General features: G+C 41.6%; 1 protein-coding gene across 1 annotated transcript in view; it reads left to right on the top strand.

Moving 5' to 3' along the window:
- LOC120429182 (nucleolar complex protein 3 homolog) overlaps positions 1-16929 on the top strand; it is a 28284-nt gene extending 11355 nt beyond the window's left edge. The window contains exons 4-5 of the mRNA XM_052705951.1: positions 16305-16716; positions 16770-16929. Of these exons, the coding sequence (XP_052561911.1) occupies positions 16305-16716; positions 16770-16854 (497 nt within the window). The 3' untranslated portion in view covers positions 16855-16929. The remainder of the gene's footprint in view (positions 1-16304; positions 16717-16769) is intronic.
- The last annotated feature ends 362 nt before the right edge of the window (positions 16930-17291 follow it).

Genomic DNA, 17291 nt, shown 5'->3' with positions numbered 1-17291 from the left:
TCACGACATCGACCATCTCGTATGGGCGTGTCCGGATCACCATGTTCACAGAATTAAGTTGAAAGATACCCTCAGGGCCCGAGGAAGACCACCAGAAATCCCGATGCCAGACGCGTTATCTCAACTAGACCTTGATGTTCTTTATCCGATCTATCAGTTCCTCTTAGATTCCAAAGTATCCATTTAGTTTTTCTTCAGTTAGTTTTCCTTCAGTTAGATTTCCTTCAGTTAGTGTAACTCGCCTTCACACAAAGCCGTCGTTTCTGGTTTGCACCGGAAGCAAAGCAAGACACCGAGTTGCGGCTGAGGACAAAAGCAAAGGCCAGCAGAGCCAACCAACACACTATGGGGTATTTCCATATAAACGAGCGGCCAAAAATATTTTTTTGCTTTTTTGTGACTTTTTTGTGTTGTTTGTACTTTGTATAATGAAAACAAATGAATTTTGACATTTTTCCAAAAAAAAAAGTTTAATTTTCGATTTTTTCATATATTTGAGGCCACATGCATTAAAGTGGTGAATTTTAATATTCTTGCTCTGTCTATTTGATGCCGGTTTATGCTATGTTAAAGTTTCTGATTTCCGTCCAATCTCCCTCCCCTTCTTCTTGAGTTAAAATCCACCTCTCTTTGGCATAACTCAAAAAGTGCACATAAGTGCACTTTGAAATTTGGAGACAAGTTAGGACATGGTTCAAATTTTAAGCTACAAAATTTTCAGATCGCACAAATGCACACAAAAAAAGTACTCCATTAACAAAGTTGAAAAAAAACTAAATTTTGAATAAAAATCCATCTTTTTTGATTTTTATTATTTTTTTTAGCCTGTAAAAGTGTGTTTTGTAAAATGTTATTGAAAAGTTGAATCAATTACCTTTCTGAATATATATAAGGATGCAGGAAAAAATACATGAATAGCTACACAGTACAACTATGAAAAATAATCATTTTTTTGTCAAAAAACATGTTTTTTCTTACCATTTTCGCCTTTGAAGGTCTGAAATTCAGTGAATTCTGATCCTACAACTTTCAAACTCCGGATTTTTCTTAGTTAGAATGTTTATTTTCGAAAAAAAATACCAAAAAAATAATTAGAGTATGTCGGTTTTTCGATTTATGGCCGCCTGAAACCCCATAGTGCAACACCCCTACACAATCCCCCTTCCCTTCCCACGCCTTGTCTTTAACATCAATCCCTTCCCTACTAACACTGAGTAGGCCGCGAGTAATCGCCTCCCCTCCCACTAACATTTACACTCAAGTTCCTCTGTAATTACTATTAGCATTAAGAACAATGTACCGTAAACCGGGGTGACATTGATAGGATTTTAATTTATTTTTGGAATATTTTCCAACTGGTAAGGGTTTTCTCAAGACTTTTATTTTTAAAACATGTACTAGGGTAGGCCACACAAGGTCCATGCACTATTTTTGAAAAAAGGTTTTTTCAATAGTGGTTATACAAATAGTTGCGTTGAAAATTCTTATTTTGAATACCGGGGTGACTTTGATAATCATAGTTTTTGTTGTTAAAATCAGGTTAAAAGTGTTCAAATGTTATTTTTACGTCGAACGTACCATTGCTAAGGTTGCTGATATAGTTTTTAACAAAAAAAATCAATGTTTATATTATGTTAACTATGCTTATAAGCTTTAAACAAAATACATATAAATTTTAGATAAAATTGTTAAAAAGTCTGAATTTTGCCTGCAATTTGTTAAAAATAGTTTTGTTTATAAAATTATCGATTCATATTGCATTTTAAACAGAATTTGAAGCACGAATCAAAAGTTTTCACATTTGAATGAAATTTGTTCAACTGAAAGTGCCTATAAATATGAAGATTTTGCTAAACTATGTTACAAAACCACATGATATTTATTATTTACAAACTCCGTTTTCATTCTCCTAGTGGAAAATTGTCCGAAGAATCCGAAAATGCATTCCGTTTTCCAATTTGAAATCATGTTCATTGAGAAAATTATTACACTTTGAGAATTTGAAAATAATGCTATTTATCAACGTTTTCTTAATTATAGTTAATTAACTTTTTAAACTTTTCAAATTTTAATGAAAACTTCTTCTAGAATTACATTGAACCTTTCTCTACCCCGGTCAGTATGATTCCATACAATTTCGTACGTATCTTATTTGTACTCTTCATTTTGCGAAAAAATCTCAAACCTATCAAAGTCACCCCGTTTTATGGTAATTACAAAAGCCGACTCGAACCTAACCAGGTCCCAGTACCGAAAAGGACCTAATAACAATAATTTTATGAAGAAAAAAAAATCTATACAGCGTCAGTGTTTATTTGGTCGAAGTGTAATAATTCATTGGCAGATCTGGTTCTAGTTGTAATGTATGACAAGATTACTGACGGACGTGACAGGACGAGGGTCCAGTTTAGAGGATTCGACATCAACGAGGTGCGGCAGGATCACCCTCCCAAAAAAATATTTGATTCATGCACTGCTTTTGGTGCATTTTTAAGGCTTTTGACGCTTGGCGTTTAAATTAATTTAAATATATCCCCCAAAATTTTCATAAAAAAAAATTAACGAATATTAACAATTTTCGGTTGCAAGTGTCAAACGATCGCAGTTGGCCTTAAAGCGGTAAACGCACTTCGGAAGGAATCGGTCGAGAAAAATTTCAAATGGGCAGCAGCGGCAGCGAAAGCAAGCCAGATAGGGTGAAGAAAAGCCCCAAGAAATCGTTCCCTCTCCTTTGTTCTGCTATTCGTAAAGCTGTTTCTTGACCCCCTTCCTTCTGATCTGCGTACTAGCCTTAAACAAGCAAGCGCGTGCTTTGACCAACGCAAACAATCTTTCCGCTCTCTGATTGGCTGTTAAGTTTTGCCGTGGAGTCGTAAACGCAGCATTTTTGCCAGTTTTGTTCATTCCATCGTCATCGTTCGAACCAACAACATCGTAGCAGCAGCAGCAGCAGCGGAAAAAAACCACGATTGGAGGAAATTAAGAGCGAGCTACGAGAAGAAGAAACACGCCAGCGTGTGCGTGAAATAGCTGCCGAAATAACGTTGAAAGAGAAAACAAGGCCTACTTGGATGGACGCTCGAGAAGATGGCCACAAGAATCAACTTCTGCTGCAATTTAACAAAATGACGCTTTTCAGGGCCAACAAAATACATTAATTTAAATATTTTCCCCCAAATTTTCATCAAAATAAAACCCCAAGGAAAGGATCATTTCCGTGGAGGATTTGATTGGCTGCTAGAAATCCATGGCCAACGTGTGTGTTCCGGATTTACACCACACTAAAAACCAACAAAAAGTCTTTTTCAAGTCTTACGGAATCTCACGAAAGAGTTTTTCTTTTCAAATTTAAAATTCCATTTCGCCTCATTTGTGCAATTCAATAAATAATTTATTTTCACAGCGAAAATTTTCTTCTTTCTAGTTGGTTTCGTAAATGTCTTCCGGGAGAACCTTCCTTAGCGGACTGGCCACCACTTTCACAATTTCCATTATCATTTCCAGTATTAAAAACCACGAGTTTTGATACCCATATTGCCCAAAACCGTATGGTTCGGTAAATGTCCTCCCGGGAGAACCTCCTTAAGGGCACCGGTCACTCCAGGTTGTGGTCAATACTGTCAAAATGGTCTTTTTCATTACCAGTACCAAAAACCAAGATGTTTGATACCCATATTGCCCAAAATCGTATGGTTCGGTAAATGTCCTCCCGGGAGAACTTCCCTGAGGGCACCGGCCACTCCAGTTTGTGGCCAATACTGTCAAAATTGCCATTTTAATAACCAGTACCAAAAACCAAGATGTTTGATACCCATATTGCCCAAAATCGTATGGTTCGGTACTCCAGCCAGCCACTCCAGGTTGTGGCCAATACTGTCAAAATGGCCATTTTCATCACCAGTATCAAAATCCATGATGTTTGATACCCATATTGTTCAGTCTCGTATGGCCTTCCATCGGAACACCCCTGAGAGTTCTGGCCACTCCGGGTCTTGTGACCAGAATATTCCGGCTGGCCTGCCTCCGCTTGGGTTCATCCTTGCTCCAGGCCAGCTGCTTTTCGGCCAACTGCTTCTGGGCCATTTGCTTCCAGGTCCAAGTTGTTGTTTACTCCTCGGCGTCCAGCGATAGAATGATTTTGTAACTTTCCCTTTGTTACAACCCGCTCAGTCGCACAAAACTCCCCAAGAACACCCAGGGTCGGCAAAGAGGGAAAAGACCACTTCTACGTTTTCCTGGCACGTTAATTGGAGAATCTGTCCTAACAACCTACTCCCTACGCTACCTAACCGGACTTACTTGGGTGGTGTCAGTGTATGGGCCCGTTGATCAGGTACTCTCGGCGTCGCTCGTGGACATCGGGATCTGGTGCATTCCCTGACGCGTGGGTGGTCGGATCTCGTCCACGCTCCGTCCCGTCCTTGACCTGGGACTTCTCGTTGCCTGCCGTCTCCTCCTCGTTGGAAAGGCCTTTTGTTTAGTGTTCACCGTCTTCGACCGGAGTCGCACAGACTGAATATCTTAAAAACTAACATAGAATTAAACAGTCAAAAAACATAAAAATATCACATCGCATCAAAGAGCTAGAATTTTACGTTTGAAACGTTCTCTGGTCATGCTAGGCTCGTACTCGTCAGATACGGAGTTGAAAATTCGGCAGCAGCGGTCAATTGGTCGGTTGTATCCATATAGAGTACGATGAAAGGGAATCCTCAGGAGGGGCTCTTTCAGCGTCCGCGCTGATCTATGCACCGTGATTTCTTGATTTGCGGGCAATCGATGCGACCGGTCAGAACATCGAAGACAAACATCCGTTGAAGAATGGTTCGCCGCTTTTCTAGTGACACCATTTCCAGCAAGGTGCATCTGTCGCTGTAGCTCGACCGCCAAACGCCGTTCCTCCAAGGCAGACGGCGAAGGGCATAAAGAGTGAAACGGCGCTGAACTTTCTCCAAGCGATCACGTTGATTAGCGTGGTGCGGCGCCCACACCTGCACAGCGTACTCCAAGATGCTTCGAATCATGGTGATATAAAGCGTTTTAAGGGCATTGATGTTCTCGAACTCAGCAGTGTTGCGACGCAGAAATCCAAGCAACGCGAACGCTTTAGCTGTTGTGGAAGAGACATGCTCCGAGAAGCTCAGCTTGCGGTCGATCAGCAGACCGAGATCCCTGATTGAGCAGACGCGGTCCATTTCGTGGCGGTCGAAGGTGTAATCGTACCGAATTGGAGCGGGTGATCTGGTGAAGATGATGCTTTTACATTTGCTGGGGTTCACCTTCATTCCGTGGAGATTACACCACTCCTGAATCGCTTCGATGTCCTGTTGAAGAGCGACGCAATCAATGGTGGAAGCCACAGTACGGAAGATCTTCAAGTCATCAGCATACAGCAGTTTTTGAGACTGCAATCTTTGACATTGAACGTTCCCGAGCGGTTTAGGCTTGTAGAGTCAAAACAGATCAGTAAACTTCACTTATTTGTATATTACACTTTTTAAAAATTACATTACTCAACTTTTTGTTGCTAATTTCATTAGGACCTTCGTCGAGCCAATTCTCTACGTTGAAGCCAGACTTGTCCTCCAGACCTCTTCGCCGAGCCATTCCAGACCCCGAACTCCTAAGTTCCGGGTGGACTCTTCACAGCGGCTAAGTCCCGACGGACTCTTCACGGCGGCTAAGTCTCGGATGGACTTCTCAATCGGCTAAGTCTCGGCTGACTTCTCAAACGGCTAAGTCCCGACGGACTCTTCACGGCGGACTGCGGCCTCCACCGCTAAGTCCGGCTGGACTGGGGCCTCTGCTACTGGTGGCTGCTGGCGGGTCTGTGGCTGGTCTGGGGCGTTTTCTGGAACTGGAACTGGACTGGAACAAGAACTGGAACTAACTGGAACTAACTGACGGGAACTGACTGAACCTCCTCAAGAATTATGGGTTTTTATAGTCAGTCCCCGAAACTCTACTAAATTTTGTTTTGCTTAAAGTGGTCCGTTTCGATGAGAAGCATCGATGAACCTCATGAATTAAATTATGCAGACCTCTGCAATTCTTCATGACTTTCCGTATGGTGTCATGAGTACACCTCAAAATCGGAAGTCATGAGTTCGAACCCTTGTCGTGAAACTTTAAATTGTGTTATTGGATTATCAAAATTATGTTCCTCAAACATTCTCAAAAATGTAGGTCAATAATGAGAAGGTCGAATTCTCCATTGAACAAACATGCCAATGAATTTGGTTAAGCCACACCCTCAATTTCCCCTGTGTAATAACATCGCACATTCATAATTGAAAGCTTAACCATTTTTTGATTGCCTAACATTGGCGAAATTTAATAAAGGGCTTTTCAGGTGAGGATGACTCATAATCCACACCTGTACATAAGCTTAATTATTTGTCGCGCAACGCGAGTCGACGGGTAAAATTATTTATGCTTGCGTAAGCGCGCATGGTCAGAACTGTGGTGAGGTTCGAAAAATGGACAAATTTAATGATTTAAATTTGAGGTCGCTGCAACATATGTCGTTGACGAAGAGAATGAAGATCAGCGGTCTCATATGGCTTCCTTGGGGGACTCCAGATGGAATCGGGAAATTCCTCGATTGTACGCCACCGAGACGGACGTAGCCAAACCGTCCCGAAAGGTACGAACGGATCCATGCTGTCAGCCACCTTGGGAACCCCAGCCGGTCTAGCTTAGCGATAATAAGCGTGTGGGGTACCTTGTCGAACGCGCTTTGGCGAAGTCGAAGTAGATCGCGTCAGTTTGCTTGAACTTTTCGAGGTTTTCATTCAGTGCGCTGATGTATGCCATCAGGTTGGATACCGTGGACTGTTTTTTGACATAACCGTGCTGGAACTCGGAAATTACTACGTGGGCGGCAGAGTACATCCCTCGTGTATAAGCACCTCGAAACTTTGGGCAGGCAGGACAGGATGGAGATTGGCCTGTAGTATTCAGCAGCCGTAGTACTACCGGTTTTGTGAATGGGTGTGATAGCTGCAAGTTTCCATTCGTCAGGAAAAGTTCCTTCAGACAGAGAGCGGTTGAAAATTACGCTGACTGGTTTAGCTAAATGCACAGATAGCCGTTTGATGAAGGAAGGTGGGAGCCGATCAGGACCGGCACCTTTCGATGGATCGACAGCGTCCAGAGCGGATTTTACGTCTGCTTGTGAGAATTCTGGTTGAGCATGTGCGTGAGTTGAAGCACGGGTGCGTTTTTCTGACCGGTCCGTCGATTTTTCTCGAAAACCCGCGGTAGTGTCCGTGAACTGCCGTCGGAACGCATAGTGAACCGTTTGCACCTGAAAGTGAGCCCGGTGATCGCGATTAATTCAGGAATTTCGGCTCCTAATCTGCGTTCCGCGCGGGTCAGAACACAAAAAAATCGCCGCAGAAGAGTCAGTGCAAGTGCGATGCGGTCATCGTCGTCGTCGTGTACTGTGTTTTGTGTGTTGTGAAAAAGAAGCCGCGTGAAGTACTTTTGTGTTGTGTGTCGTCACCTTTGCTGGACAAGCCGACACTGAGCAAAACTTACACAGCTCAACGAAGTGTTCTACACATGATCTGGCCCTGCTGTACAGAGCACTCAAATATCAATCGCAAAACACTTGAAATTTCAGTGATTGACCATGAAATAATGTCAATAGCCAAACACTTGAATTTTAAATGGTGTTGAAAAAAAAGTACGTACAAGCGATTTACAGGTTCTCGCTTGCTAGTCGTGCACGCTACCACTGCGCCGGCCGGCTAGTTGAAGACGGGAGTGTTTTTTGTGCTATTGGTTCTTGCCTCGCTTCTAGCCTTCGATGAAAGTCGCGCAAAAATCAATCAGTGAAACACATTAAATTCATGTGGATAATCACGTTGACTTTGAATAGTGCCTGTTTTGGGTAGATCTTAAGATCATTTTCAAGTGTTTTGCTCATCACTTTGAATAGTTCAAGAAGGTGGGACTAATTCATGAGCAAAACAATTGAAAAGCTTGAGCCACCCGAATGAAAATAACATGTTAAAAAATACCAAAAAGTCAACCGCCCAAACACTTGCACTTGATAGTGGTTTGGATTGATGTTGAAACACAAACCAATTAGATCTACGACGTGACTTTATTCAATCATTCAAGTGTTTGGGCACTTGAATAAAAAGTGTGGCATATTTTCAGTGTCGAGGCAGAGGAAGGGAATACGCAGAAGACACCAAGAACAGGGTTGTATCCTGAGTGCGAAAAAAAAGTTGTGAAGGTTTTTTTTTTGGAAAAAAAATCAAATAAATAAACAGTACGAGAGGTCCACCGCGCACAAGCAAGTAAAGCACCTGCTTCCAGCACAACCTCCGAGACAAGTACACCTGGAGATCACCGCAAGGAACGGAATCACAAATCGACCACGTTGTAATCGACGGTAGATACTTTTCCGACATCGTCGACGTCAGGACCTATCGCGGCGCCAACGTCGACTCGGACCACTATCTGGTGATATTGAAAATGCGCCAACGACTTTCCCTTGCGAAAAGTGTGTGTGTGTGTGTGTGTGTGTGTGTGTGTGTGTGTGTGTGTGTGTGTGTGTGTGTGTGTGTGTGTGTGTGTGTGTGTGTGTGTGTGCGTCGCACGTTGTTATTGCATCTCGATACAGCTCCGCGAAAGTGAACCTAGAACCACCGAATTACCGTTCCTTCGTGGCCGGGCAATAAAAGTGAATTTATTTTTGCCATCCATCGTCGTCGTCGCGGGGCAGACAAGCAGAACAAAGGGCTAAGTGTGGTGTAGCAACAAGACCAGTGGCAGTGCAGTTGTGTCGATTGCGTATACGCACACTAATTGAAACCGCGCGCGGTGTGCCGAGTGTGCAATTTTTGAAAAAAGGAAAAACTACTAAACTTTTTTGCAAAAAAATAAAATAAATTTTAATATTGTGAAATATGGTGCTAATAGTGAAACGCTTTTACACACACAGTAGAAGACGTCCTCTTCCGGATATGAAGACCGTTAGGCTTCGAGATAAAAGCCCCGTTACGGTGTCGTGAGAAAACCGGAGCTAAGTCTCGGTAGCTCGTAGGTGGTTCTCCACCCCGAGACTAAGTAGCGCAGCCCTGATAAGGCTGCCTACCGAAAAAGGGGATCGCGAATGGCAAGAAGGCTAGAAATCCGGAACAAACGGCAGAAGCCCATAGAAAAGCAGACCACCGATTGGCGACTCGGCTCTTGGAACTGCACACACTAAATCAGGGACGCAATACTCGGTAAAAAATTTACCGAAATTACCCTGTAAAAATCAAATTTTACTGAGCTGTCAGTTGAATTTAGGAAATATACTGAACTACAGTAAAAAAATCGCTGAAAGTACCGTACTTCAGTACTTATTTCACTGAGCTACTCAGTAAACCCTAGTTTCCGGTAAATCATTGGTACTCGGTAATTTAATTACCGAGTACTCAGCTAATAACCTTGTGTTTTACTGAAAGCTCAGTAAAGTTTTACCGAGTCTCTCAGTTGAAACTTATGTCATTTTGTAGCTGTCATTTTTTTTATTTGGTCGCTGTTGTCGGACATTTCTCTGAGTACATTCAGAAAAAAGTAATTTTAAACTATGAATTGTGACAAAATAACAGGTATGTGTCTTTTTATTTAAGAAAATTAAATTATTTACTATTTAGAATAATCATTTTTTTTCAGCTCACGTCGAAGCTTCTTCTTTTGATCCATTTTAGAAGGAGCTGGTTTATGTCGTCATTTTTCTATTTTTTAATAATCATGAAAAAATAAGTTGTGATGTTATTGTGAATGTTCATAGGTGAATAAATTTGGTCATCTTTTTGAATAAATAAAAGGAAAATTAATTCAATCCATAAAAAGCATTACCGTAAGCACCGTAAAAACTCAGAATATGTACCGAGCAACCGGTAATTTTTTACCGAGGTCCTCTGTAAAAGTTCAAACCAGCTGTCAGATTAGCGTTTACTGAGCTCTCGGTAGTTTAAACTTTTACCGAGCTGAGTACCGAGCACTCGGCTGTTGAGATTTCGGTAAAAATTTTACCGAGTACGGTAGAAAAATCTAAGTGTGCAGGTCTTTAAATTTCTTGGGTTTCGAATTCGCCTTAGCGAAGGAGTTGCAACCTCGCAACTTCGATGTTGTGGCACTGCAGGAGGTGTGCTTGGAGGAGGAGCAGGTGCTCGACTGGCCAGGTCGGCAGACCAATTCCCGTTTTTTCCTGAGCGTTGGCAAGGACAAGAAGCTGGGTACCAGCTTTATCGTGCGGGGCAAGATGCAGGATCGCGTGTTCGGCTTCACGGCGATCAGCGAGCGGATGTGTAAGTTGAGGATAAGAGGCCGTTTCTTCAACTACAGCATCATCAACGTGCACTGTCCCCACGAAGAAAAGACCGATGACGAGAAGGAAGCATTCTACTCGACGCTGGAGGAGGTGTACGACGGCTGTCCGCGACAGGATGTTAAGATCATAATTGGGGACATGAACGCTCGGTTCGGAAGGGAGGCCCAGAAAGTCTACATGCGGTCACTAACGACAACGGCCAACGCTGCATCGACTTCGCAGTCTCCCGTGGAATGGTGGTCAGGAGCACCTATTTTCCTCGAAAGGACATCCACAAAGCCACCTGGACATCACCAGACCAACGGACCTTATCGCAAATCGATCACGTCCTGATTGACGGCCGGTTCTTCTCGGACGTAACGCACGTGCGCACCTTTCGCGGTGCGAATATTGACTCGGACCACTACCTAGTTGGAGTTGACATGCGCTCAAAGCTGTCGATGGTGTACAACCAACGCCGAAGCCGGCGGGCCCACAGTTACGCGCAGCAGCTTGAAGCGAATCTGCCAGTTAGCGCTCTTCTTCCGAGCTGTACAGACGTTTTTTCTGCTACCGCGTCAAGAAAGCCAATCGCAAACTATTCCTCAAAACCTTTTTTTTTTTACGCACGCCGAGTAAGTTCGCAACCGCGGCATTCGATTTCGCCATGGCGAAACGAGAAAACACTTTCCGGATCGACTACTCGAACATTTCGCGAAAACCGAGTGGAAACGAGCTGCACGAGTTCCTTTACAAGGAAATTGGTCTGAAAGAAGAAGACGTCCTACGACTGCAGTGTAGCCGAAGCTTGGGATGTGCCTTTGTCAAGGTCAAAAGCCTTGAACTTGCTCAACAAACTGTTGAGCAGCACGACAACATGCACGAGATTGAAGTCGACGACAAGTCATATCGACTACGCTTCATGATGGAGGATGGAACGAAGGAAGTGAAGCTCTACGATCTATCCGAAGGCACCTCCGAGGACAAAATCATCGAGTTCCTGAAGCAGTATGGTGAAGTCCTCTCGATCCGTGAACAAATGTGGGGCGATCAAGCACGCTACAAAGTCTCCACTGGGATACGGATTGTGAAGATGATGGTCCAAAAGAACATCGATTCTTTCGTGACAATCGACGGAGAAAAAACTGCCGTTTCCTACTATGGTCAGCGGCAAACATGCAAACATTGTCTTGAAACTGTCCACAACGGTATCACCTGCGTGCAGAACAAACAACTCCAGGTGCAAATAACGTATGCTGATGCGGCTAAGCAGCCTGGCCTCAAGAAATCTGCACCGAAACCTGCTAAACAAAAGGCTAAGACAAAGGGCACTGGAGACTCTCCACTGGTCTTTAAAACGGTAGCACAAACATCTTCAAACTCGACCCCGGTGAACACCAACACCACCTCAACAGTCACTCCAAATTCACAGCCTGTGTCTCAGCCTGGAGGCAGTGGAATGCAACCTCCACAGCAGCCGCTGAGCGTCACAAAGCTGGGCTCGGGATTAGGAGGAAACACAAGAGAAAAACGCACGGATGGCAACGATACGGACGGCTCGACAAACTCGAGCTCCAGCAGGCGCTCGCTGCGAAATATCAACAAAAAGAAGAAATACAACGACACGAATGACCTGGACGACTTGCTGGGGGAGAACTAAATCCTCTTCACTAGTTACATTATTGCCACAATAAACATCAACACGATAACGAACACAACAAAGATTGACGCACTTAACACATTTATACACATGGTGCATGCAGACATTATTTGTCTCCAAGAAGTGGAAAACGAAGAACTAACACTACCAGGGTACAATATTGTGTTCAACGTTGATCACAGTCGACGAGGAACCGCCATCGCACTCAAAGATTTCATCAAGTTCACACATGTAGAGAAGAGCCTGGATAGTCGCATGATCACACTACGCGTGCTGAATACAACGATCGCAAACGTATACGCACCGTCCGGTACGGCAATGAGAGCAGAGAGGGAGAGATTTTTTAACACTACTCTAGCCTACACAGAAAAAAATATGTAAATTTACACAGCATGTAATTACTGTTTCTTATGTAAACTCACTCAATGTAATGTTGAAATATGATGTAAAGAGTTCCTGTAAATTCCTATTTAATGTAAATCATATATCCAATGTATTTCTGCCAAACGTTGACTTCAAAACTACCCGAACTAAAAATAGTTATATCTGGTTCTCTTTCTATCGCTCTCATACTTCGCTGGCCCACTGCCTGAGCCTCGACCTGAACAAGTTGATGCTTTTGCCGCTCGTTTATAAAATGCGAAGATGGCTCAGTCGGCAGCGGGTAGCAGCAGTAACACCGAACATCCTACCCGTCGTCCGTTCGATTCCAGTCCAGCGTTATTCCACTTGGCCGTCGACGAGAAAGCGTCCCCTACCTGCGAAACAACTTTTTAAAATCAGAATTTCCTTTTGCTGCCCGCTTCAATCATTTTAAAATAGAACATAGGCCACACCCTTTTCCTACTGCAATCCAAGTCGAGCTTCTCATTCCCATTGGCTAATTAGAATTAGTTGATTTGAACTAATGTAAATTCCAAAAGTAATGTAAATTTTCAAAACTAATGTAAATTTCCAATGAATCTAATGTAAATTTTCGATGAACCTAATGTAAATATACATCATTTATCATGATACCTTTTGGTACATGATAAATAATGTTAATTTACAGGAATATTTTTTTCTGTGTATGTATTAGTTTAAGATATCTTGTATCATTGGAGTTTGTAAACTTGTTGATGCGTTAAGATGAGGTGGTTTTTATGCCTTCTTGAGAATGTGTCTGACACAGCTCAAGGGGGCTTTTTGCCCACCATAATAAAAAAAAATGAAATGAAATGAAATAAACTACCCGGGACCGTGGTGTAGGGGTAAGCGTGGTTGCCTCTCACCCAGTCGGCCTGGGTTCGATCCCAGAAGGTCCCGGTGGCAAATTTTGAGACGAGATTTGTTTTATCACTCCTTCCGTCGGACATGGAAGTAAATGTTGGTCCCGGTCTAACTTAGAGGTTAGGTCGTTAGCTCAGTCCAGGTGTAGGAGTCGTCTCCCTGAGTCCTGCCTCGGTGGAGTCGCTGGTAGGCAGTTGGACTAACAATCCAAAGGTCGTCAGTTCGAATCCCGGGGTGTTATTTATCAAAAATATCTTATTTTTCAAAAGTAATTCTGGTTCCTCGGTTGATGAGTCTATGATTGCGCAAAGTAACAACCGTCATGTAACGAAAAATGCACGGGAATGGATTTATCTTGCTATTGAATAAAAACCTCGAACAGTGCTGAACACGAGTAAATTATTTTATAATTATTTTATGGATCAAAAGAGTATCAAGCCACGTATGCAAACAGAAATGCATAATCTTCAATGGGACTTAATTTTCGAAAATCTTGATAAAACAATTATATCATCTGATACAAAAACGTACCTTTTCTCACTTTAAAATCGTTAACATCCGAAAAGCACAAGGTCTCGAAACTAGAGTAACAAATGGTAAACTACGCGAAATATGTTAAATAAAAACCTCTTTAAAACGAAAAAAAATCAAGTAATCTGCATTAAAAATGTTGCGTTAATTTTTTGTTTCTAATCTGTTTGTTTTTTCTTCTCAAATATTTTGTTTGGGATATTATTCAAATGTCCGCCATTACGGGGTTTGTCTTCCGGTACCCCCTGAGACCGCTCGTGGTACCCCAAGGGGTACATGTACCCCAGGTTGAGAACCGCTGTAGAACATGCAAACTTTCAAAAATTTATCGAGATATATCATAGAATAGGTATACAGCAATTCCCCACGAAAACAGCATGATTCGAAAAAAAAGTTCTCCGATCGGGCTCAAAATTTTTCTGGGGGATCCTTGGCCGAAATAATTAGACCCGTATTTTTTTGTTTGGCCATTAGGGTGACCTACGCCGTGTTAGGGTGGTCCGAAAAATGGCAATTTTCGTCGATTTTCGCAAAAACCACTTTTTTCAAAAAATCATATCTCCGCGCCATTTCATCCGATTTTAGCTGTCTTAGACGCAAAAGAAAGGATATGAGTTTGGCTATTTGGGAAAAATAGTAAGATGTTTCGAAGATCTAGCTTAACATTTGAAAAGGTCATATGAAAACTTAAAATGCTGTTTTGAAGGTCTCGGGACCAAAGAGCCTATGTCTGAAAATATTTTTATCGGATTCCTCGGAAAATTTCACATAACATATCAAAAAATGGTGAAGTTATGTTTTCGATACTCTGAGATACGATTTTTTGAAAATAAAAACTGGGTTTTTCGACGCGCCACGCGCAAAAATCAGAAAACGACGAAAACGGGAAAAAATCGACCTTTTTCACTAAAATTGCGATAACTTTAAAATTTCAGCGATGACCTATAGATGTTAAGGTACCAAAAGTTGCGTCTTTTAATTACGAAAATTTTCGTACCCTAACATGTATAGGTCATCGCTGAAATTTTAAAGTTATCGCAGTTTTAGTGAAAAATGTCGATTTTTCCCCGTTTTCGTCATTTTCCCATTTTTGCGCGTGGCTCGTCGAAAAATCCAGTTTTTATTTTCAAATAATCGTATCTCACAGTATCGAAAACATAACTTCACCATTTTTTGATATGTTATGTGAAATTTTCCAAGGAATCCGATAAAAATATTTTCAGACATAGGCTCTTTGGTCCCGAGACCTTCAAAACAGCATTTTAAGTTTTCATATGACCTTTTCAAATGTTAAGCTAGATTTTCGAAACTTCTTACTATTTTTCCCAAATAGCCAAACTAATCACCTTTCTTTTGCGTCTAGGACAGCTAAAATCGGATGAAATGGCGCGGAGATATGATTTTTTGAAAAAAGTGGTTTTTGCGAAAATCGACGAAAATTGCCATTTTTTGGACCACCCTAACACGGCGTAGGTCACCCTAATGGCCAAACAAAAAAATACGGGTCTAATTATTTCGGCCAAGGATCCCCCAGAAAAATTTTGAGCCCGATCGGAGAACTTTTTTTTCGAATCATGCTGTTTTCGTGGGGAATTGCTGTATAGGTTTACCTATTCTTTGGATATATCTAGAGTTTTTTTTAAAGGTCCTTTAAGCTATTGTGTTTTATATGTGTATACTGCCGTTCTACGCATAATTGTCCCATGTCATTTTTGGACGATTTTGACTTTTTAACATTTTTATGTTTAGTCTGTCGTATACTTTAAGAAATACACATAAAATCTGGTACTTTGTTCGGAAACTCATTGAAAACAACATCCAGTCTGTTTGTCCCATCGTCAAACTTCTACGCATAATTGTCTCACCAAGTATTTTCTCATACGAAATCAATAGATTTATGAAGCATTATGTCGTTTTTACCTGTTGTTTAGCAAGAGTATCATAAAAAGAGTGATAAACTGCTAACTGGGGTGATTAGGGACACACAGGGCGAATAGGAACCCACGGGACAATTATGCGTAGAAACACAGAAATCGATCGAAAAATTTCAATCGCGTTTTTCTCAGTTGCACTTTTTCAAACATGGGACAATTATGCGTAGAACGGCAGTATATGACCTTTAAAAAAACTCTGGATATGCACAATATTATTTTCCCCATACAAAGCTGGCTCTGTTCGCTGCACACAGAGCTAAGCTCTGCTATACCAAAAATGCTGAAATTATACAAAAATGCTGAAATTTCTATGACTCAATGTCACCCCTAATGACGTTACTCGACTCAGCGAATCGCTCCTCCCCCCTTATTGTTCTGAATTTTTGGTCCACACCATTGTTTGACAACAACGAACTATAAATAAACACCTATGAGGCTAAATAATAGTAGCCTTTCTATTCTATACCAATATTTATCCAATCATGACTATTGCGAGTTGAACTGACTGTAAAAATATGTTGTAAATAAAATAATTATTTTTAATTATGTTGTAATTTTTATATAGGGATAAAAAATATGTTTTATCTTTCAGGAAACAATCAGGAGGACTTCCCAGCTATTCTTTCGACATTAGACAGCGTTCTCTTGAATAGGCGAAAGGATATTACGTATCAACGATACTTAGCGTTTCTCAAACGTATTGCTATGCTGACGTTGCAACTACTGCACTTTGGATCGCTTGGATGCTTAGGTGTTATAAAATCAGCAATGGCACTTAATGGCACACTTGATGTTATATTAGATACCGAAACAATTACAGGTTCAGGAAATTATAATCCTGAACTGGATGAACCGGATTACAGTTGCGCTAATTGTAGTAACTTGTACGAGTTATCGGCTCTCCACAGACACTATCATCCATGCGTTCGACGTTTGTCTACCAACATTGCCAATGGTACACCAAGCACTGGGCCTGGATCTCTACCCGTGGATCTAGCGAAAATGTAAAAATAAATTATTGAGTACACGTTTCCGAAGACTAATCTTTTTTTTTTAGGTCCGCTATTGAATTATACAATAACTTTGACAGTTCCAAAATGGTGTTCAGCCCATCTATACCGTGTCCGAATATTTCTGTGTAATAATTATAATTTTGTTTATTTGAAGAACCATAAAGTAAAATAAAGATCAATCATGTATGTTTTTGACACAGTGAATCGCAATTCTGTGAACTTGATGGTTGCTATCAAAGATACACACAGAGAAATGCTCTTTAAGGGCATCTCCACCGCAGAGATCTAATTGCGTGGCAAACCTATCGGTTCTAAATAAACAACTTTTTCGTTAGTTCTGGCATCAAATAAAACAGTCGTTTTTGTTTACCTCGTGACGAAAATAAGCATCATAAAAAAGACGTACATTTGCCGAAGAAAAGCGAATCATAACAAAGCATGATAGTAGGGTGATATGGACGTTGGTGATTACAAAAGAAGTTATGTTTGTTTTTCTAAAATATAATAGCTCTATTCCCGTACTGCAGAATTCTGCAATTCTGCACGAAATCGGCAGCAGGGCGTTC

Source organism: Culex pipiens, chromosome 1 (assembly GCF_016801865.2).
Source record: "Culex pipiens pallens isolate TS chromosome 1, TS_CPP_V2, whole genome shotgun sequence".
Taxonomy (NCBI): Eukaryota; Metazoa; Arthropoda; class Insecta; order Diptera; family Culicidae; genus Culex; species Culex pipiens.
This window is presented reverse-complemented; position numbering and strand designations above follow the sequence as displayed.